The sequence below is a fragment of the Ailuropoda melanoleuca genome, chromosome 9 (assembly GCF_002007445.2).
Source record: "Ailuropoda melanoleuca isolate Jingjing chromosome 9, ASM200744v2, whole genome shotgun sequence".
Classification (NCBI taxonomy): domain Eukaryota; kingdom Metazoa; phylum Chordata; class Mammalia; order Carnivora; family Ursidae; genus Ailuropoda; species Ailuropoda melanoleuca.
Window position 1 is genome coordinate 24005818 of NC_048226.1, and position 24981 is coordinate 24030798.

The 24981-nt window shown below is 41.3% G+C and overlaps 1 protein-coding gene across 1 annotated transcript in view; it reads right to left on the minus strand.

Annotated features, from left to right (window-relative positions):
- Positions 1-24981, minus strand: part of ATP10A (ATPase phospholipid transporting 10A (putative)) — a 192718-nt gene that overhangs the window by 62793 nt on the left and 104944 nt on the right. The window contains exon 4 of the mRNA XM_034668907.1: positions 9133-9218. Coding sequence (XP_034524798.1) covers positions 9133-9218 — 86 coding nt within the window. The remainder of the gene's footprint in view (positions 1-9132; positions 9219-24981) is intronic.

Here is a 24981-nt window from a genome sequence, read left to right on the forward strand (position 1 = left end):
ATACTCAGCGCTGGAGATGTTCATTTGTAGAGATCCAGATGTATCTTCCTGCGTCTCAGGCTGATTCCGTGGATATTCCTGCTGGTCTGGTACCTATCCAGCTCAACTCAGGGGACCGGCTGAAAAAGGGGTCCCCTACTCCTCCGCCATCTTAACCTCTCTCGGGACTGATTTCTTAATTTCTATTTCTGCTTCTTCATTATTGGTGTATAGAAATGCAACAGATTTAGAAAAGGGAATGGTATTGGTTTCAACAACATTCTCTATGTTCTTCTTATAAAAAGTCATTAAGTTATTAGAAATATTAATATATTAAATTTGAAATGTAAATTCCATTTTATGAATTGGGTTTCCTCACTATTTTGAGTTGGAGGGATAGTCCAAGTTTAAGCTACTGGTTTTCAAACTTGTCCTCCTGATCCACTGAAGATGTTCTCATCATCCATACTAGCCAGAATCACCCTATGCTAGGATCACATTGGAAGAGATCTGGTCCTGGAGCCTGATGAACATACAAGGGGAGGCCTTGGAGGCTTCCAGAACTAGAGCAGGGCCCCAGCCTAAGCTACACCAGGCAGTGCCACCAAAGTGAACTTCAGAAAAGCCACCTTCTCGCATCATCAGTAGACAGCCTCCCCACCCCTCCCACACACATATAGCCCAAACTCCTCTGTGGTTCTTAACCTCACCAAGGACACCTGCAGGTGTTTTCCCTCCCACCCCTAACACTGTGTCACTGACATGGAGAGTAGAATTGGTTTGGGGAGTATAGGGTCAGAGGAAGCACACAAGGTTTCTGGGGAAACAATACTTCCTACCACATCTGGACCCTGTCATGAGGAGCAGGACAAACATTCAATCTCAGACACAACCCATGTTCTTCACAACCAGGGAAATGAATATATTTTCTGGTAAAAAAGAGAGGCTAAATCATAAAGACAAAGCCGAAATTCATGCTAGGGGTATGCATTTTCCACAAGCCTGTTATTTAACTGCTACGACATTGATTCTTCTGCACTAGGCATGCAAAGGAACACAGGGGGGTATTCAAACAACACTGTGTCAATGCCTCCCCCCCACTTTGGCAATTCCAGGACAGGTTTTTCTTTAAGAAAGATTGAAGACTGGAAAACTCATTGTTGGGTAATACATCAAGACACCAGCATGCATAAGATGGTACACACAAAACACCATTCCCACGTCTGGAATGAGAGGATGTCTGTGGCCACAGTTCTCTTGGCTGAACATGGAAACTATTTCCGAGGGACAATAGTAAAAAACAAAGTTTCAGTCAAAGTTTGTCATTCTTATTCAGAATAAAAGAGGAAGTCAATAGAAACAAAAATATTTTATACTGATCTTTCTTTGACATAACATACATTCTTCAGCGATACTGTGCTTTCTGATCAGACCATGCCAGACTAGAGCTTGTTACTAGCAGGTGCACAGGCCTATGAAGACTGCTGTCATAAGGACGGGCAGTGCATGGACATGAATGGCGTTTTCTGAGTGAATGGTCCCGGTGTTGTAAGAGGGAACAAGGCAGGTCAAGCTCCAGCAGGACAGCTGAAGAACTAGGGAAAAGCTGAAGCCCTGCCTTGGACTTCTGAGAGGAAAAGTACTCTCTGGGGGCAGAACAGGCCCAGGGCCAAGCAGATATGAGGCCTGATTCCAGGAAGACACACCCCATCAAGTTGTTCTCAACACCTACCTCTCTGTTATGGGTTGAGGTGTGCTCTCTGCCCTGGAATTCATTTGCTGAAGTCCTAATCCCCAGTACCTGAGAATGTGATCATATTTGGACACAGAGTCTTTAAAAAGGTAATTAAGTCAAAATGAGGTCATACGGGTGGGCTCTAAGCCCATGACTGGTGTCCTTATAAAGAGAAATTTGGACACAGAGATAGACAAGTGTAGAGGTTAAGACCATGTGAAGACAAAGGAAGAAGATGGCCATCTGCACGCCAAGGAGAAAGACCTCAGGAGAAAGCAGTCCTGCTGATACGTTGACCTCAGGCTTCCAGCCTCCAGAAATGTGGGATAATAAATTTTCTGTTGTTTAAGCTGCCTGGTCTATGGTGAGCCTGAGCAAACTGTCACATCCTTTAACATTTCATCTGAGCCTCTGAGAAGAGCTCCTCTAGTTCAAGTCTCCTGGCCTCCTGACCCATCAAACCAATCTCTTCTAAATCAAAACTATTCCAAAGTACAAGAGTGATGACAGAGCTGTTTGGTGAGAATGCCCTGTGCACTGGGAAGGGCCATGTGCAGGCTCCTAGGGAGATGGCAGAGTTCAGCTAATAAACATTCTGCCTGGCTGCTCTTGCTCAGGAGATGTCATATCTCCCTATCAGCACTTGCTGTTGGTAATGGGTTTTGCACATCAAGGCTCATTCCTCCGAGCATATGAAGGTGCTGACAGGGACCAGCAACAGGGTAGCAATCCATCAGTTCAAACACAGAGGTACAAGGTGTACTTGCTGCTGCCCAATTGTCCCCAGGGCCACGGGCAGTAGGGTGAGAGTTCGGGGACCTTGGGCAGCAGCCAGCAGCTCTTTCTCTTCCCAGGTCACATCACCTCCAGCACCTGGACCCTCCTCTCTGCTCCACCCCAGATAGTGGTCCACCCTCACCCTGGTCAGCCTGACCAGCATCCTTGGGTGCCCTTCTTGACCCCTCTTCCGTCATTTTTATACCCACTCAAATGTCAGTCCTTAATTTTACCCTCTTCCCTGGTTATTTCTTGAATCCACCTCCCTCTCCCTCTCTCTCTGCATCACCGCCCTAATTCAGGCTTCCAAGATTTCTCTGCTTAGAGCCTGCAACACACCCCTTGCTGGCCTGGATGCCACCAGCCTTGGTTCCTCCTATCCATTTCTCACACAGTCACCAGAGCAACCTTTCAGTGTGCACATCTCCTGGGTGCATCCTGTGTGAGCTCCTTACTTCTTCAGGCTTGATACACACAGCCCAGCTGATTCTGCAGCACCTTTGTGGGCCCTTCCCATGCCGGCTTTGGGCTCCAGCCACCTCACAGTGCAAGTCCTGCCCATGCTGCCTCTCATCCCAGTGCAGACAGTTAGCCTGGAGGAGCGTGGCCTGCTAGCCTGGGCTCATATTTTATAGCCTTCAGGAAGGTTCTCTGGGTTAAGTTCCCCAGGCCATGCAGCCAGGAAACTCTGCAGTGTTCTCTGATGCCTCTTTGTTTGTGTCCACTCCTAAATATGAGCTCTTCAAATATTATTCTGCTCAGCACCCCTGATGTCTACCTCAGTGACTGGCAAATTCTGAAGGCTGCCTTGCCCTCAGCTTTAGGTTGGGTCCATCCAATGGTTATGTCAGAAGGACAGGGGAGTGAACACAGGCAAGAGACGATGAGGAGCTTATTCCCTGACTCCTTCTGGGGAGTGAGCATTGGGTTGGGTGTGTCCCTAGACCAGGGCTATGAGCCCCCCTCAGGTGACCCCCTTGACATGAGTCCAGGTGGCCATTCCTGCCCTGGGACCATCGGACCTCACAGTGGGGACAGCACAGCTGCTACTAACTCTTGTGGTCCCACCCACTCCTGCCTCAAATGACCTTAGCGAAAAGACCCCCCTCTACTTATGTGAATCTGAGTGCCAGATCTGTTGCCTCAGGGAGCTCTGGCTTTCAGAGGCAGGGAGAAAGAAGTAATAGAGAATTCCTTCCACAGCCAAACTCTGGGCAGAATTTTAAGATAGTAGTTGCTCAGGTTTTTGTTTATCTAATGTAAGTACAGAAATAACCCAATTGTTTTGTGCCATTGATGGATTTTCCTGAGATGTAAATATGTCAGTTAAAGGTGTCAAGGTAAAATAAATATTTTCCAGTTTTAATGAGTCCAGTTGGTGCAATTATAGTTCATTTCAATGTCTGGTGTTGGTAGTAAGTACATCTTGGACATCAGCCCACACGTAGCTGTGTCCAGACAGTGGGCTGGAGGGGTGAGGGGCCATGAAGGCTCTCTTGTAACAGGTCCTGATGCTATTTCTTACAGGGTGACAGTGGTGGTGGATGGTATCATCTGCAGGGCAGGGAGGCTATCCTAACAAGCATGCCTAGGTTTGCAACAGCAGGTTCCCAGCCCTATGTGGTCATATAAGGCTCTGCAACATGCAGGGAGGGAGCTCAGGACTTACTCTGTGGAAGACTCTGGGATCAGAAATGGAACCTGGGTTTACAATTTGAAATGGAATTTTACACCAGACTAAACCAACCAACCTCTCTGCTTTATTCCTAAAGGCAAATGAAAATGTTTGATTGACTAGTGGCTTCAAAGGTCACCCACCATATGCCATGAAGTTGGCTGAGTACAGCTGAGCAGGGTGCCCTGAGCTGCTAAGGCACTCAGCCACTGAGCTGGTCTCCATTCACAGGGCGTCTCTGGGTGGCAACTCCTTGGGCCAGGGAGAGGGTGCCCGCAGGGGTGGAGAACAGGATTTCGTTAGTGCTTAACTGTGGGATCGTGTTAAACAACAGTGAGCATTAAGGTGCACTTGAATAATGAAGCTCCTAACACTTTTTTAAAAAAATGTTAACAGCTTGAGATACATTTCACTTATAAAATTCACCCATTTAAAGTGTATGGTTGAGCCTTTTGTTTCCGTTTTTTGTATGTTCACAAAGTCGCACAGCTATCACTACCAGTTAATTTCAGAACATATACATCACCCAAAAAGAAACCCCATGCCCATTGGCAGTCACTCCCCATTCCCCTTCCACTCCCAAACCCTGACAATCACTAATGTACTTTCTATCTCTAAAGACATTCCACTGAAGACATTTCATCCCAGGGGTATCACATACCATGCCAACACCACTCTATTGCATGACGTGTTCTAATTGACCTCATCCGTCCTTCACAGAGGTTAAAGGATTATTTGTAGTGTTGCTTTGCACATAGTGAATTTCCTTCTTTCTTAATTTCTAAATACATGATCTTACTTTTTGTTGGAATCTTTTAAGCCTATCCTAGAATTTCTGTATTTCCTTACCTGTATACTAATAAAAACAGTAAAAAAAAAAAAAAAAACCTCATGCTTCACCCTTCATCTTTTCCTCCATTCTCATGTTAGCCACTGTTATTTCCAGCATTAGGAGGAAGCCACGTTCAGAAATGCAGAATAACTTGCCCAGTGAGTGGGCCAGAATTCAGACTTGGGTCTTCTTGGTATAAACCCAAGCTTAGGTCTAAGTGCAAATGGCTAAAGTTCTGAGTTCAGATTGGCTGGCCCAAATATGAGTGAAACTGGTATTGTTGGTATAAATGGCGACTGGGCTTGGCCTGGGCTTCCCGGACTGGAGTGAGGCTACAGGGCAGCAGCTGAGTCAAGGCTGAAGGGAGGCCATCTTCAGCAGATAACGAAATCCAGCAAACCAGCAAACCAGGGAACTGGCTGCTGATCTGCTCCCTGGGCCTAAACTGCAGATCTACCACCCAAGTTAGCCCCACCCCTGAGCATAAGGGCCAGTATGGGAACTGGGGCCTCCCTTCTCTCAGGGGAGGAATAGGCCCCTCCCCCGATACTCCACTTATCTGCCCTCCTCTCCCCTCACTCTTTTTGAAGCACTTCAGCTTGGCTGGGGGGCAGGGCTGCTCATGCTTGTTGCACCACAGAGGCACCAGAGGGAGAAACTTTAACACACAGTCCCCTGTGCCCCACCTCCAGAGACCCTGCCTGAGTTGGCCTGCTGGGAGAGAGGCCCATCGGCACCCTGGCCTTCCAGGGGCCAATCCAAAATATCTGGCTTGGTGGAAATGGTAAATCACAACTAAATAACAGTCTAGGCATGCACTGGCCTGAACTGGCAGCATCTAGACCAGCAGGACTTGGGACCAGGCTCAGAGATGAGCCTCAGTGCAGGACACTTTGTTGGAAAAAGTAAGGAGAAAGCATGGCAAAACTAGAGAGCAGAGTAGGGAAAGATTCATGCAGTGGGGAGTTGCCCTACTTGCCTTTCGTTCTCGGGAGACAGGCCAGTGAGGTCACTTACGTTAGGAACGTTCGCTGGAGGCATCTGTTGGAGAAGCTGAGTAAGCCCAGCTAGCTGTGGGGCAAAATGACATCCACTCAAGCAGTCATCTTCCAAAGAAAGAAGTGGCTGCAGATGCTGAGTCATCTGAGGGCTGGGCATGGAGGTGATGCGGGCACTGGGGGTGAGCAAGGAACCAGAGGATGCTGCCCCTCATTGATCACCAACTCCCCACACCTGAAAGTCAGCACTGCCCACGTGGAGAGCTCCACCAGCCTGGCTTTTTGTTATCTTCTCTTTTCCTAATAAGAGTCCTTTCCCTTTCTTTGAGGCTTTCAACTTTGGTCTGTTCTTCCTTTTTAAGCCACATTACTAGAAAGAACAGTGGAAAAATATAATTCCTTTTCTAATTCCTACAATCTGGACTCTGCCCCTCTGGGTCTACACTCCGATGGTGTGGCTTTCCCATTCCTTGGGCTGCCCCTGGAGTGTGGCATGCAGATCTCCCGAATGTCCCTGCTCTGCCTCCATGGAACCACATTGCCCTTGGAACCACACCCCTATCACACCCAAGGATGCTTGCTCCTGACTGTAGGGTTGTTCCGTCTTTATTCCTTTCCTTTCTTCCCTAGCCCTCTGTCCCATGTTCCCAGGCCTCTTCCCTGACTTCATATATGACCTCTGGCCAGAGGGTCCTCAAATCTGTATCTTTAGCTCCTATTCCCCTTAAGTGCTGGTCCACATTCACTCTACCTGAGGCACTTGCCAGCTCCTCAAATTCAGGAAATCTCAAAACCCCATTCCTTCCTTCTATGGCTTCTCCTAATACACACACTGAAGACAAATCACCCTCCCTTTCCAACTGGACCTCTTCTTCCCCTGGGCACATTTGTGTTCTCACTTATATCTTTCTCCTAATCCTTTTATCTCCCTGCTCTACATATTATCTATAATAGTAATAATATTAACAAGAGCAGCAATGACCATAATAGTGGCAAATATTTTTTAAGCACCCTTCTGAAAGCTTTCTGGTATTAAATTGATTAAACATTGCCCCAAGGACTTGAGAGGGCTCCTGTGATCCTCCCCATTATACAGATAAATAAAGTTAAGTAGATTGCCCAAGGTTATCTAGCTAGAAAGAGCTTGCCAGCCTCAGCACTAAGCTGGACTTGTTTAATATCCCTATGACAAAGGTAGTTCCTGGAGAGCAGGACCACGAGCTGCTGACTGAGGGCTGAATCCCTTTCAGTATTAATCCAACTCAAGAGCAGGAACAAAAGTGTGAGAATAGTCATCAGAGCACAGGAGCACTGCATCTTTCAGGGGCTTTGGAGGAACCCCAAAAGAAGACAGACCATAAGAGAGGAGTACAGTCTTTGGTGAAGGATGTCTACCCTTTTTCTTTGGTAGATTTGGCCCCCCAAAATTACCCTATGAGCAAGAATGTGCATAGAATATTCTCCCTAGAGGATGCCTTCACCACCCTTCAAGATGGTTATTTCGGGGTCTTTGGAAACCCAACATCTGCTCCATTTAGCTGATGTGGCCCTGGAGATTCATGGTGGTGCTGAGAATGATGCCATGTGTGAAGTCCGGGGGACAATGGGTCAGAGAGCCTACAGAAGATGGGCCGGGGGCCATGGGAGGGTGGAAAATCCACAGCATACAAGTTACATATGAGTAGTTGAGTATTCTCCCTCTAAATTTTACATACTACATTTTAACATTTTTCTTAACAAGTTTTATCCTCTTTTAATTGATTCCTCTAAGGGGTGACCCAACATTTTCCAAGCTCTGATCTTCAGGCATGGATCAGCAATTTCAGTGGATGACTGGGTCCTCTTTTGGCAGCACACACATTTCACCATTTGACTATTAACACTTTTCATTCATTGATCACCCCGCAGCATGACAGGAAGTCTGTGTTGGGGCACACACAACAATGCTGGATGTGCCAGTGAACCCGAAGATTCACACATACACTGAGCTGTCTTGGAAATGGAGCCCACTTCCAGAAGCAGAGCACCCTGTCTCACCCCCACATGTCTGTGGGGGCCACTCTGTGCCTGGACCACAAGGCAGTTAGACAAGTCAGCTTGCACCTCAAGCAGGAAACCCGGCAGAGAGAAGGCCCCAAATTCTCCACACAGGAGAACTAAGCCTGGGAGAGCAGACTAAGGCCCCAGGAGATCAAGCAGAGGGTCAAACCTAAAGTCCTTCATGTTCTTGCACACACATCTCATTGATTCTCTGTGAGACTGCCCCCAACAGCTCTGGCACCCAACTCAGCAACTCCATGCTGACACTCCCTCTTCTTTCCCATTTTCTTTTTCCCCAAGCCAACTGACTAGACACACACACACACACACACACACACACACACACACACACACACACACACATTATCATTACTGAAATTTCCAAATGAACATGCAAGTAGAGAGACCGGCATATATTTCTCACATACCCACAGCCCAGCTTTAGCAAGTACCAACACACACCAGTCTTATGTCATTTATCCACCTGTTTCATCTTTCCGTTTTGGAGCAAGGGATTGAACTATTGACACGTTATGTATACTGTACTTATTTTTTTGTTTATTGTCTCTCTTTTTCCCTGACTAGAATGAAATAAACATGACGGCAGTGATTCTTTTTACTGTTCAGTTCACTGCATTACTCTCAGAGCCCTCAACAGGGCCTACCATGCAGCAGAGGCTCAAGGAATACTCAGCTACTGAGGACCCAAGTGAATGAATGAATGAGCTTCCACCCAGGCTCCTCCTGGGTGGCCCTCATGCTTCCATTTAATGGGGCCATGTGTAGTAAACCATGCTTCCCTTTTTCCCCTCATCCTACCAGGGACAGCTAGAGGAAGGAAAAGCAGTAATTACTCATCACAGACAGTGTGGGCAAGTTTCTACTGCTGACAGGATCTTATAAACCAATCCCATAAACAACCAAGAAGGCTCAGATATGGGCAACATTCCTAAAAGACTACGCATGTGGCAAAGAATATTAAATGCATATTTTGAACTATGTGTGTGTACATATATATATGTACACACACACACATACATACATATACATATATTTAAAACAGAAGAGCAAGCTCAGACATATGTACAATACTCACATGCAACCACGAAACCTAGTCAGGTCGTTGTTTGGCTTCTCACACTCGATTATGCTGGTGAACATCAAAGGATTGAATTCAGAGACCTAAAACAACAGCAAGCATACATTAGAGAAATCTGGGCTCAGACCGTCCCATTCTAAAAGGCGCTTGCTCTTCTGTCTCACATCCATGTGGAGCAGGGAAGTTTCATGGAAGGAGTCTGTCCAGAAACCACTACAGAGCACCAATGTGAACGCACACTTAGCTCATGCGTTCTCATTTTTATGCTGAGTGATAACTGAACATTGCAGAATGAATAGCAATTAGTAGAACAGTACTGGTGAGTAAGTGAGCTGGAAAGGATTATAGCTCTAATGAAAATAAGAGAATATGAGATAACAGTAAAGGAAGCCACTAATGACTGAAAGGGATGAGTGCATTTTTTGAAACGGACCAGCACCTTCCAATTTCCTATACAGATTAGAGAAGCAAATTCCGTCTGGAAAATAGGAATTTACAATAAAATGACATTTCCTCAATGTGCACTAAAATTTTTGCACAGATATTTAATGAAATGCATTTAAATAACCAATGTGTAAGCCAACAATTTCTTTATTATTCTACTTGATGAAAAATGGCAGCTCACCACAAAGTCTCTCATTGAGAATTTTGCCACTGAGAGATGTAACACTGCCATCAACCATATGACCAGATCAGGAGTCCAGAGAGGGAAGGGAGAGGGAAGGAGGAGGGGAGGAAGAAATATGGGAGAGGAATGCAGGGAATAGGACTTTAGTATAAATAACCATCATCAATGGATTTAAAAAAAAAAAAAAGTCACCTCCCATTGTTCAGGCTTATCATTCTTTTTTCCCTACCAAGTGTCACAACATGGTGAAAAGCTGAACTGTCTTTGCTCGCACAAGTAAATCATGACACAAAATGTGCAAGTGGTTAAAAATCATAGCAATGGCATGAACATTGTTAACACTACCCCAGGTGATTATTACTCTACCACAACAACGCAGTTTCCAGCACAGAATACAGCCGTAGAGGTAATTACTCAAACATCAGTTCTTACTGTTTTCCAGTGCATCGTGTACATTAAAAAGAGAACTCACTGGATAATAGTAGCTCAATTCAATAGCTGAAATTAAAATGCCATTTTAAAAGGCTCTTCTTGAAGTTTAATTAGCCATCAGCCCTGCTCCCCTTGGACTGAAATGGCCTCTGGCTCTATTTCTAGAGTGAGGCTATGTTTCAAGCTGCCTTGTGTTCATTTAAAGCCAAGTGAAGTCTTGAAGCCAGTTGGTTGCCTTTTCCAAGGCAGACATCTGCAGATGCAGCATCAGGATAGCCATGAAGGGACTGAGTTCCACAGCACACGAGGATTATTCTTGGCAGACAAGGAGGGTGCACTTAAAATACTCTGTCTGTTTGTTATTCTTTCTCTCTAAGAAAAATGTAATGTGAATGGCTCAGAAATGGTAGGACATTCCGTCTCTGGACTGCAGTGCTGCATTCATAACGTTCTATCAATAACCATTTGCCTTAGGGAATGTGCATGTCCAGGGCACAGGTTGCCTGGTTTCATATGCTTCATCGGGAGTTGGGGAGAATTCTGAGGATTTTTAGAATCAGAGGGATCTTCAGAGACTGTTAGAATTGAATTGTGTAACCACCACCACCACCCCCGTCCCATACCCCAGAATTCATATGTTGAAGTCCTAACCCCTAGAACCTCATAATGTGACCATATCTGAGACAGGATCTTTAAAGAGATGATTAAGTTAAAATGATTAGGGTGAGTCGAAATACAATTTGACTGCTATCCTTATAAGAGGAAATGTGGATGCAGACACACACCAAAGGACAATCATAAAAAGAAGAAGAGGTGACCATCTACAAGCCAAGGAGGGTTTTCTCAGAAGAAACCAACCCTGTGGACACACTGGTCTGGACTTCCAGCTTCCAGAACTGTGAGAAAGTGCATTTCTGTTAAAGCCACTTAGATTGCGATGTTTTGTTGTGGCAGCCCTAGCAAACTAATACAGAGACCATCTTTGAGTTTCTCATTTAGAAAAGGTTTCACATGCAGAGCACACCTTTTGGATGGAAAAATTCTACTTACATTGATTGTTTCTAACTAAACTGACAATATAATAATACCCCATTTAAGAAATATATTTATTTATCTCTCCATCCACTTATCTACCTACCCATCTGCTTCATTCCAAACTGGTCTCAAGGTCATGCTCTAGTCACCATCATCAGTCAGACTTACCAACCTTGCCTCCTGGAGCACGGACAGAGTTAAAGGACCCCGACCCACCCTTCCATTCTGAGCTTGCTAACTCCATTTAAAAAAAAAAAAAACAACACTTTCTCTTGGGGAAGATGAACAAAATTCTGGAGGTAGATGGTAATAATGGTTACACAACAATGTAAATAAAATTAATGCCACAGAACTGTACATTTAAAAATCGTTAAAATGGTAAATTGTGTGCTATATATATTTTACCATGACAAAAAGAAAGTTTTTTAAAAAGCATATGTAAACATTCATTGAGAATTGATTGTGAAGAAACGAATTACTCATCAAGTAGAACATCGTCCAGAAAACCAGGGATTTCAGTGCAAATACAGAAAGCACCATGCACGTGTAAGTAATTCTTGAGGCACCACTGCTGCACCACTGTCACCAATTACAATTTTGTGATAGCTTGTTAAATGTCAGGCCTTGTGCTAAGTGCTATTCACCACCATTCACCGCAGGGTTGGTTTTCATGCTACCTTTAATTTAGGGTGATTAAGAACCATGCCTAAGGTCATGCCCAAGGTCCAGAGGCCTTTAAGTAACTAACTGATGGCAGTTCATTGGCCTCTCAGACATCCAGCTCAGCCGTTGACACTGAGACTATCCCACTTTAACAGAAGACGACACTATGTTTAATAGGCCGGAAAATGTATAATTCTACAGAAAATTTCAAAGATATTTAAGCATGTCTTTAAGTTTTAATGTTTTTAAAAACATGTTTCCAATTAAATATATCCTGGTCTGATTGCAGATATCCACCCCTTCCCATCTTCAGCAATGCCTGTGGATGTGGATGGAGTTAGCAGAGTTCACCAAAAAATGGAGTAAAAAAAAAAAAAAAAAAAAAGGAGGAGACTTGGGATTTTGTCCTAGTTCTTCAGTTTAATAAATGTGAGACTGTTAGCAAGTCGAGAGAGCTTTTAGACTTGGATCTCTGAGGTCTCTGGAGCCCTATAAATCCACCAACCCACAGAATGAAGAGGGGATTTCAATTCACCCCCATGCCTGTGACAGCGTGGAGTTGCTGCAGAAGCATCATTACCTCTCGCACGTGCAGGCCCTCAAACTGAAGCACCGGCCCCCTCCAGCACCACCACTGCACGCCAAGCACCTTGCGCCAAGCATTGCTGATGACATCACTCACCGCAGAGCAGGCATGTCTAAACAAGTATCTTACTGGCAATACTTTCTGCTGCTATACTCGGAATATTTCTCCAGCTTCTTTGGACAAAGTGATTCGATCTTATTACATGAAAAGGAAGAGGCAGGGCAGTGACACAGGAAAGAGCTCTGCCCTTGAACTTGCATTTTTGTTGGAAACTCCAGCAGCCAAGAGCCTAATGAGCCAAGTCACTCCAGCAGATGGTCCCTCCTTCAGATGCCCAGTGCTGATCACCCCTCATGCTCAGCACCCCCTCCAGGTAGAACAGGTATCTATGCAGGTGCGTGCCTCCTGTTCAATCACATGGGGGAGGCATGATGTCTAATTAAGCAGCACCCAGACTGTTCACTGAATGAAGGCTTGATTCACAGGGAAGAGTCTGTTACCAAGCTTATATTTCACATTTGTGTTAAATGAATTACTAATAACTATTTAGTAAAAGTGAAAGGGCACGTCTTCCAACCTAAAACAAAAACAGCGATATCTAAAAGGATGTTTTCAGTCCATTAGACACCATTATTTGTTATCATACGACTGAAGTGAACCAGCTCACACTGCTTTGAAAATAAGATAAGCACATACTTCAGAGACCCCACCAGCTCTCCATATAGAGATTTCAGAGTGAGGCTGTCTGTCCTGGTCTCTGGATGACATGGTCCCAGAGAAACCTGGTGAGAAGAGCCCAGCAACCAGTGACAAGACAAAGAGAACACACATGCTCCTTCTGTACTCTGCACCTGGGACCCTGTCCTGAAAATGTCCTTTGTGTCACCTGTCATGATGCAACTGGTCACAAGGGACTCAGGGTTTCCCCCTTACTTCCAGCCTCAACATCACCACCCCACATTGGCCTTCAAAGGCTGATGACCACGGGCACGTGGGTGGCTCTGTTGGTTGAGCGTCCAACTTTTAATTTCGGCTCAGGTCATTATCTCAGCATTGTTAGATCAAGTTGGGCTCCCTGCTAAACAAGCGGGAATCTGCTTCTTTCTCTTTCTCTGTCCCTCTCCCCTGCCCTCCACTAGCATGCACTCAAGCTCTCTCACTCTATAAAATTAATAAATTTTCACAAAAAAGTTTTACAAAGGCTGATTACCCTGTATTAGCTGCTGCCATACAGGATGAAATTCACATTCCAGCGTAGTAGCCAGGCTCTGCCCAGGGTTGGCTGTCACCCCTCCCACCTCCTATTCCTGCCACTTGGGATGTCAGGATCAGACCTTTCTGATGGTTTCCTTTGCCCTGCCTCATTACTCCACCTGGCTAACTGCTTCCTGCATTTCAAGAATTGACAGCCCCTTGCCCTAGATAGGACAGGCAGGTGCCACTGCTTCGAGCTTGCTGGCTTCATCCATGCTTCACAGACAGACTTCAGGTTCCCTGAGAACAGGAGCTTTATTCCCTCAAGACCAGCACAGAGCCTAGTGCACACATGGTCCAGGGTGATGGGTGCTTATTTTGCAAGGATCTCATATATCACAAGCTTCCAAATAGACCTAGAGCTCCATGCTGGGCTCTTGGGGTCTAGAACCTCTTCTTGCCAGATGTTCCCTCACCCAATGCTGAGGCAAGTAGTACTGTCAAGGGGGCTAGGGCTTCTCCGTGTTTCAGAAACCCAGTCCCTCTTTGGTGCACGTGCATTTCACTTAGTAGCAATGTAAAACAATTTCTTCACAGCCTCTAATCTAGCTGCTTATTTATTAACAAAGGGTGAATAATATCTGAATTAACTTAGGCAAAGCATTTTAACCTAAATTAATGTAATAATTACTCTAACCCTTTTGTTTTGCATTTTTAATTCAAGTTATATTTACCACATGACTTCTCAGTGCTGTGGGAATACAAGGGAGGGTAGATAGCCCAATACTGCACAAGCAAATAAACAAATGAATGACTAAATTTACTTATTCACTGCAAAGATTATATTGCCAAATCAATATTTTCAAATAGTTAACCTGAAATGGGAAAGAACTAGTCTGTCTTGTCCACCAACGTGTCCCCTGGCACATAGTCAGTACTCAATCAATCAAAAAAATAAAAACCTGAATGAAATTGTTAGGCACTCTGGTACTGGTAGCAGGAGACATCAAACATAAAAGGAGATTTAATCGAAGTAATCTTTTTTCTAAGCACTTTCAAAGATTCAGTGTTACACTCGGAGTTTATGCCCTGATACAAACAATCACAAAACACATTTAAATAACTAGTCTATAGTTGCAATAGATGTGACTATTATCCAACGTGTCCTAAGTGCTTAAGTAGGTTGGTGCTACAGCCCATGACAAAGCACCGGATGGTAGGTAGTTCAGCTCATGACAGCTTTTGTGAGTGCCACACTCCGTCCTAATGCCCTTGTCATCTCCAGGGAAACAAAGCTAACCAGGACCATGGAGGGGCATGAGGGCCTCAGCCAGGCTTACAGGAGGCTTCTGGAAGCTCAAAGCCTTTGACAGCTCATAGAAACACTGATCAAAGGGTTTCTAATTTGCTGCCTTCTTTTTCTGCTTGCAAATTTTCCTGTTCTAAGTACAAGGATCAGGTGGACCTCTCTTTGTTTGAAAGTAGAAAGCCAGCCTTGTCCTCATTGACTCTGACTTGAAAATGGAGGAGCACTCCTTCCCTTCCTTTCCCTGCCTTTTCATCCTTTGTTCCCTCACCTCCTTGCTGTTTCATACTCAAAAAGCCTCCAAGCGTTAGTTTAGATGGTGGCAAAATTCAAAGGCCCAGAGTGCTGGGTTTGAGCCCAAATTCTCAAAATCAAAAGCCTTTCTTTCCCTCATAGCTAAATGCTTCATGCTGCCTTCATGGGCTGTGATTGCCAGCAGAGCTCCACTTTTTCTTTTATCAAATGTGTTAAGAGTATCTAAGGATAGGCTATGCATCCAGACAGCAAGCAACAGGAGTTGTTTTATAGAAAACCAACTTCAAAACCTAAATGACAGCTGTATTTTAAAATAGCCTTCTTCTTCTTTATTTTTTTCATCAGATTAGGGCTTTATTTTTTTTATGATTATTATATTATGTTAGTCACCATACAGTACATCCCCAGATTCCGATGCAAAGTTCGATGCTTCATTAGTTGCGTATAACACCCAGTGCACCATGCAATACGTGCCCTCCTTACTACCCATCACCAGTCTATCCCATTTCCCCACCCCCCTCCCCTCTGAAGTCCTTAGTTTGTTTCCCAGAATCTATAGTCTCTCATGTTTCATTCCCCCTTCTGATTACCCCCCCTTTCTTTATCCCTTTCTTCCCCTACCAATCATCCTAGTTCTTATGTTCCATAGATGAGAGAAATCATATGATAATTGTCTTTCTCTGCTTAAAATAGCCTTCTTAAAAGAATCTGCACCTAATCTAATAAGGTGCCACTGTATGAAACACGTCTACAGCAATGCTGCTGAGCTAGTGTGCAATACCAGGTTCCAAGTCAGCCAGTCTGTCTCACAGCCACGAACCTCTTTGTCCCTCAGGTGGGCATGATGGAGTGAGCAAGGACAGGGCTGTGGGTATAGACCCATCAAGTTTTGGGGATCACTAGACAGATATCCTAACTGTAGATAAAGTGCTCTCCCCTCACCAGGCAGCACAGAAAGAACTAGAGACATCTATAATGAAGTGGCCTCTGAGGGCAGGTCCCAGTGGTAGGAGAAAGTCAGACTGCTAGTGTTAGAATAAAATCAGGATGGAAAACTTAAAAAAGAAGAGGCCAGTAAAGGAGTTCTTGCATTATCCCAGGGAATGACTCTGAGACCAAAATGGCAGCAGGACTGTGAATGCTAACCCACAACCAGACTAGCTCAGTCCTCAGCTTCAAAAGGAAGATTGTCCAGCATTAAGGACTAGGCAACTGGGACCAAACAGCAGGTTTAGGCAAAAAGAAACACTGGGGAACTATTAGAAACACTTGAACAAAGGTACCAGAGACTTAACCAGAAGGTAAAGAATAGTCAAACCAAGATCTAGTAAAGACAAAAAGTCCAGGGAGTTGAGACTGGTCTTGGGGGGCCTCTTTTCCCTCACAGGAGTCTACAGTTTCTGAAAGAGGTAGTTGAGAAATTAAGCAGAACTAGAGGAACCAATGTTGGAGTTTAGAACCTGAATTAGTTTCCTATTGCTGCCATAACAAATTACCATAAACTTGGTGGCTTAAAATGACATAAATGTGTTATGTTACAGTTCTGGAGGTCAAAGGTTGGAAATAGGTCTCACTGGGCTAAAAACAAAGTGTTAGCAGGGCTGCATCCCTCCTGAAGGCTCCAGGAGAGAATCCACTGCCTTGCTTTTTCCAGCTTCTAGAGGCTGCCCATATTCCTGCCTCATGGCTTCCATCCATTTTCAAAGTAAGCAGCAGGGAAACCAAGTCTTTCTCACATTGCATCACTGTGTACTCTTTCTCTTCCTTCCCTCTTTCACTTATAATACTTCAATAATTCAGGATAATTAGGAATAATCTACCTCAAGGACAGCTAATTAACCACCTTAATTATATTTCCCTTTGTCATGTAACATTACCTATTCTCAGGTTCAGGGAATTAAAACACTGCCATTTTTGAAGGGTTATTATTCTGCCTCCCATTGAACTCACCAAAAGAAGGGCCTGATAAACACCTATGTCTTTTTAGTGGGCCATGAACAGAACCACAAAGAAAGAATGAACTAGAAGAGTGAGACTTTGTAGAAACTGCCACCCAGCTTAAACCCAGACTATCTCAACCCCTAAAATTGGATTAAAGCAATTCTGGATTTCTAGAATCTCCAGATACTGAACAAAACAAAGTAAAGTCCTTTCTTAATGAAAAAAGTAATAATAATCCTAGGCTTCAAATTATTATAAAAAACAAATTTCTGGAGCACCTGGGTGGCTCAGTTGGTTAAGCATCCAACTCCTGGTTTTGGCTCAGGTCATGACCTCATGGATCATGGGATTGAGCCCTGCATGAGCTCTATGCTCAGTGGGGAATCTGCTTGAAGATTATTCTCTCCCTCTGCCCCCTACCCCACTTGTGCTCTCCCACACACTCTCTCTCTCTCAAATGATCTTAAAAAGAACAACAACAAATTTCCAAGTACAATTTCATACACGTACTCAAAGATAAGCAGGCACAAGAGGAGATAAGACATCATCCAAAAAGAACCAACAGAAACAAGAATAGGAATAGGCTCACATGGACTTTAAGTTACCATGCTTGCCATGATCAGGAAGCTAAAGACATTTTGGAAGAGCTAGAGACCTTAAAATGTAACCTAAGAGATTTGAAAACAACAACAAAAACAAAAACAAAGGAAAACAAAACAACAAAAAATTAGACATGAAAAGAAATCACACTGAAGGTTCAATGAATGGTTTAACAGCAGATTTGGTAACCTGAAGAAAAAAATTAGTAAGTTAGAAGAAAGGTCAGAAAAATGTTTAGAATAAAGCACAGGGAGACCAAAAGGCAGGAAACACAGCAGAGGGGGTAAGAGATGGAGAAGATAGAGAGGAAGGGCTAGCATATATGTTCTGGAGCCCCAGATAAAGAAGAGAAAGAATTATGCTGGAGCAATATTTGAAGATGTCATAGCTGAGAATTTAGTAAATCTGTATAAAAAGAACCTACCCACAGATCCCAAAATCTGAAATAGGATAAACAGATACATAAGCACATGACATGAAAATTATGAAAACCAAAGAAAGTAAAATCTTAAAAGGAAATTGAGAGCATTTGATTCTGGGAGAACAGAACTAAATACTAAAAACAAAAAACTTCTCCAAAGAGAAGGAAAAATGGCCCTGATGAAAGGGAAAGAAGCAGAAAAAAATAAAGGGCAACAAAAATGGCCAATATGAGGGTAAATAAGAAGGCTTGTTAACTATATTAAATAATGATGATGTCTTAGGGGGTTCATAAACAGCTATAACTATAACACATGACTACAAGAGGGTATTAGGTTAGGAGGGAATAAAAAGAAGTTTAAAAAAGAAGTCCTTGGATTGTCCAGGAAAATAATTATAAATCAATGCATATTAGATACTGATAAGTCAAAGATGCATGTTGTAATCTCTAATATAACAACTACAAGGACAGTAAAGGAGTGTGTAACTGCCAAACTGAGTGAAGAAAGAATAATAAATCTCTTGATCTAAAAGAACGCCAAAAAATATAAAAGAAAAGAAGGCAAATGTGGAGCGAAAAAGGAAAACAAACCAGGCAGAACAAACAAAAATGAAAGAAGAATAGCTTCATACTCAAATATACCAATATTAACATTAAAAGTAAATCAAGTAAAATCATTTAGTGACAATAAAATGATTGTCAGACATAATTAAAAAAACAAAACTCAACAATATGATGTTTACAAGAAATAGACCTAAAAACATACAGATACCAGAGAACAATGTGAAGACAAAAAGGGCTTCTCTTAGAAAGATTAACAAAAAGAAAGCTAGTATACCTGTATTAATATTAGCCAAAGTACTTTTAAATCAAAAAGCATTTCTGTATATAAAAAGGGTCAATATGAAATATCAACAAGTTTGATTCAATAGGAAAATAAATCAACATCATAAAGGCCATATACAAAAGACCTACAGCTAATATCATCCTCAATGGGGAAAAACTGAGAGCCTTTCCTCCATGGTCAGGAACACGACAGGGATGTCCACTCTCACCATTGTTGTTTAACATTGTACTGGAAGTCTCAGCCTCAGCAATCAAACAAACAGAAATAAAAGGCAACCAAATCTGCAAGGAAGAAGTCAAACTTTCACTATTTGCAGACGACAAGATACTCTATGTAGAAAACCTGAATGATTCCACCAAAAAATTGCCAGAATCAATTCATGAATTCAGCAAAGTCAGAGGATATAAGATCAGCATACAGAAGTCTGTTGCATTTATATACACCAATAATGAAGCAGCAGAAAAAGAAATCAAAGAAGTGATCGCATTTGCAATTGTACCAAAAACAATAAGGTACATATGAATAAACCTAACTAAAAAGGTAGAAGATCTGTACCTCTGAAAACTATAGAACACTTACAAAAGAAACTGAAGAGGACACAAAAAAATGGAAAAACATTCCATGCTCATGGATTGGAAGAAAAAACATCATTAAAATGCCTATACTACCCAAAGCAATCTACACATTTAATGCAATCCCTATCAAAACACCACCAGCATGTTTCACAGAGCTGGAAAAAATAATCCTAATATTTGTATGGTCTCACAAAAAACCCTGAATAGCCAAAGTGATATTGAAAAAGAAAAACAAAGCTGGAGTCATCACAATTCTGGATTTCAAGCTGTATTACAAAGCTGTAATCATCAAGACAGTATGGTAGTGACACAAAAATAGACACATAGATCAATGGAACAGAATAGAAAACCCATAACTGGACACACAACTCTATGGTCAACTAATGTTTGACAAAGCAGGAAAGAATATCCAGTGGAAAAAAAGACAGTTTCTTCAACAAATAGTGTTGGGAAAACATGCAAAAGAATGGAATTGGACCACTTTCTTACACCATATGCAAAAATAAATTCAAAATGGATGAAAGACCTAAATGTGAGACAGGAAACCATCAAAACCCTAGAGGGGAACACAGGCAGAAACCTCTTTGACCTCAGCCATAGCAACTTCTTATTAGATACATTGCCAGAGTCAAGGGAAACAAAAGCAAAATGAACTATTGGGACTTCATCAAGGTAGAAAGCTTCTGCACAGAAAAGGAAATAATCAACAAAACTAAAAGGCACCCTACAGAATGGGAGAAGATATTTACAGACAAATCAGATAGATAAAGGATTAGTATTCAAAATCTATAAAGAACATATCAAATTTAACACCCCAAAAAATGAATAATCCAGTTAAGAAATGGGCAGAAGACATGAATAGACGCTTTTCCAAAGAAGACATTGATATGGCTAACAGACATAGGAAAGGTGTTCAACATCACTCATCATCAGGGAAATACAAATCAAAACCAGGATGAGATACCACCTCACACCTGTCGGAATAGCTAAAATTAACACAAGAAACAACAGTGGTTGGCAAGGATGTGGAGAAACAGGAACTCTCTTACACTGTTGATGGGAAGGTAAACTAGTGCAGCCACTCTGGAAAACAGTGTGAAGTTTCCTCAAAACATTAAAAATAGAGCTACCCTACAACCCAGCAATTGCACTACTAGGTATCTCCCCAAAGGATACAAACATACAGATTCAAAGGGGTATGTCACCTTTATGTTTACAGCAGCATTATCTACAATAGCCAAACGATGGAGAGAGTCCAAATTTCCATCAACTGATGAATGGATAAATAAGAATACACACACACACACACACACACACACACACACACACACACTGGAATAATACTAAGCCATCAAAAAGAGTGAAATCTTGCCCTTTGCAATGACATGGATGGAGCTAGAGTGTATTATGCTAAGTACATAAGTGAAATAAGTTGGTCAGAGAAAGACAAATACCATATGATTTCACTCATATGTGGAATTTAAGAAACAAAACAGATGAACATGTGGGAAGGGGGAGAAAGGGAGCAAAGGAAATAAACCATAAGAGACTCTTAACAATAGAGAACAAACTAAAGGCTAATGGAGGGAAGAAGGGGATGGGATAGATGGGTGAAGGGTATTAAGGAGGGCACTTTTTGTGATGAGCACTGGGTGTTGTACATAAGTGATAAATCACCGAATTCTACTCCAGAAACCAATATTGCACTGTAAGTTACCTAAGTAAAATTTAAATTAAAAATAAAGTAAAGGAAAATAAAAATAATTCTAAATTTACATACTTCTAATAACATAAGTTCAAATTATAGCTTGCAAAAATTAATAGAAACATAAGGGACAGAAAGAAATCCACAGTATTAATCAGGGAATTTTAACATTCCTTTCTTGGTATATGATAGATACCGATATCTATCATAGTCAAGAAAATAGTCAAGAAAACCAAGAAGGGACAGAAAATTTGAACATTATTATTAACAAATTTACCCTAATGGACATATATAAAAACTGCACTCAACAACTACAGGTAGGACACATAGTCTTTTCAAGGGCACTCACAACATTTAAAAAATATTGATCATATTCTGAGCCACAAAGCAAGTAACAAACTTCAAAAACATAATTAATATAGAATTTAGTTAACCAAAATTAAAAATAAGAAGAAAATTCTTTTAAAAAACCCATTTGCTCTGGAATTATGGAATAAAATTCTCAATGGTCAAAGAAAAAACTGACAAGAGAAATTGGAACATATTTCTATGAGAATGATATTAAATATAATATGTATCAAAATTTGTGGGATATTGCTTTTTTTAGGAAAATTAAGAGCCTATTTGCATATATTAAAATATTAAAAGATAAATTTAACAAGGTAGACATCCATTTCAAAACTTAGAAGACAGTAAATGAAATCTAAAAAAAGTTAAAGGAATAGAAAAAAAAATTCCCCCCAAAAATCCAAACATAATAACTAACCCACCCTAGAAAGGCAGAGCTTGAAAAAAATGAGTACAAATGATGAGTAACTGGAATAAAAAAGAGGACATCACTACAGATCTTACCTATACTAAAAAGTTAAAAGTATTATATGAATAATACTATGCCAATAAATTTGAAAATTTAAGTGAAAAGGACAGATTAATAGAAAAATACAAATTACTAAAATTTATAGTAGAAAAAAACACATTATAGTTATTTAACATTAAATAATTTGAAAGATCATTTAAATCTTTCCACAAAGAAAATTTTGAGTTCAGATGGTTTTACCAATGAATTTTACTAAATATATCAGGAAGAAATAACACTCATAAAACTCTTCTAGTGATGAGAACGTTTTCCAACCTATTTTATGAAGACAATATGATCTTGATACCAAAACCTAAAGACACATTATAAAAATTCTTATAATTATATAAATTATTATATTATAAATTATATAAATAATTTTATAAAATTATAAGCCTATCTTACTTATGAAAATATTCTTAATAAAAATTAGCAAACTAAGCTATATATTAAAAGATAATACAGTAGGAAGTGGATAGAGTCCAAGAATTCAAAGTTGATAATAGTATTAAAAAAAATCAGTGTAATCAGCCACATTAGCCCAAAGAAAAAATAAATCATTTGATCACTTCAACTGAAGCCCCATTTGATACAATTCAACATCTGTTCATATAATGCTTCCTTGCTAGGGGAGAAGAAAAAAGAAAAAAAAAAAGGGATCATCCTTAGTCTGCAAAATGTACTCAGCTACAGCCTAATGAAATATTGCATATAATGGTAAAATGTTCAAATTTTTCCCTTTAAGATTGGTATCAGGGTGGTGTCTGGGTGGCTTAGTCAGTTAAGCATCCAACTTGATTTCAGCTCAGGTCATGATCTCAGGGTCATGAGATGAGCCCTACCTCAGGCTCCATGCTGGGTGTGGAGCCTGCTTAAGATTATCTCTCCCTCTGCCTTCCCCTCACTAAAAAAAAAGATTGGTATCCGGGACAGAATATCTGATATCACCATTTCTATTGAAGACTGAATTGGAGGTCCTTGCCATTGCAACTGGGTAAAAAAAGAACGAAAATGTAGAAATAATTCCATCATCATTTGCAAACAAAATGATTATATGTGTAGAAAATCTAAACTGATCTTCAGAAAACTTGTTAGAATTAATAAGTGGGTTTAGATTTGTGGATACAAGATCATCCACTATAGTTCTCCAGACTGCATATGCAAACATACATTTATGTGTGTGTATTTATTGCATTTACTACTTTGAAAATGCACATACATATTGTATTTATATACACTTTTGTAGCAAGCTTACAAACTCATTTTATAGGAATAAATCTAACAACAATGTGCAAGTTCTTTATGTTGAAATTAGAGTATTATTAAGAGAAATTAAAGGAGATACAATTAGGAAGGGATATATATAAATTAGAGGACTCAAATTCTAACTATCAACTATTTTCTCCCCAATTTATGTATATATTCAATGTAATCACAATAAAAATCCCAACATCTTCGGGACCTGGAGTTGGGAACAAGTTCAGACCAAAAAATGGAAAGGTAAATGCCCATGAATAGCAGATACTCTTAAAAAGAAGAACAAAGTGAGAGGAAGATCTCTACCATATATTAAGACTTAATCAGAAAGCCAGAGTAGTTAAAACTGTAGTACTGGTGTAAGGTTAGAGAAATAGAATGGAATAAGAGTCCTCCAAACAGAGCTGTGAATACATATGGCCGTCTGATTTATGATAAGGTGGCATTACTCTGCGAAAAGGATATCTTTTCAATAAATGATTTTGGGATAATTGGGCATCCATATGGGAAAAGGAAATGAAACTTGATCCTACCTCTCATCCGCAAAAATAAATTCTAGGTGGATTGTGGCCCTAATTGTGAAAGGTAAAACAACAAAGTTTTTAGAAAATTATAGAATATCTTCATGATACCAGAATAATGGAAAATTTATTAAACAGACCTCCAGAAGAATTAGTCATGAAGAAAAAGATCAATAAATTGCCTTAGGAAATATTAATAACTTACCTTCATCCAAAGACACCATAAAAATGGAGAGGCAAGCCATACAATGGAAGAAAATATTTGCACAGGACCTTGATAAGACAGTATATAAAGAACTCCTAGGAAATAATTACAAAAAGACAGCTAACCTAGTTGAAAATTTGAGGACTTGAATAGGGATGTTACAAAAGACAGTATCTATGTGAGATAAAAATTAAAAGGTGTTCAATATCCTTGGTAAATATAAAAATACAAATTAAACCACAATGAGATACCTCTACATACCCATCAGATGACCACAATAAAAAAAATGTACTGAGTACTAATGAAGAACTGGTGCAAGGTGAACTCTCACACACTGCTATTGAGTTCAACCTCTTTGGATGACTAGCACTATCCATTGAAATTAAAAAGGTGTGGAAGTAGAAAGGCCTCTCTCCTTATCAATTCCAGGGACCATCATGGGAATTAGTGTTTCTGGTCCCTTCACCTTTAGGCTATGGTGGACTGGAAAGTCCTGGTTCCTGGAGGAAGAAATGGAGGTGGAGTGAAATTTTCCACCAGGAATCCATTGCATTACCTAAAGCTATGGCTGCTACCTCTCACAGGCTCCTCATCCCAGAGCACCAACAGGAAAAGAATGTTCCTAAAGATCACAAGTAGAGAGGGATGCCGCTACATCACTGGGACAGGGAGAAGCTTGTCTGAAATTTAGAGACTTTGCTAGGCCATCCCTGGTGCTGCCATAACTGGTGACAAAGAATGTGCAATTGTGGCAACCATTGCCAAGAAGGGCACAGTGACCAAGAGCTAATTGGGAACGAAAGTCTGGGTCACCCCACC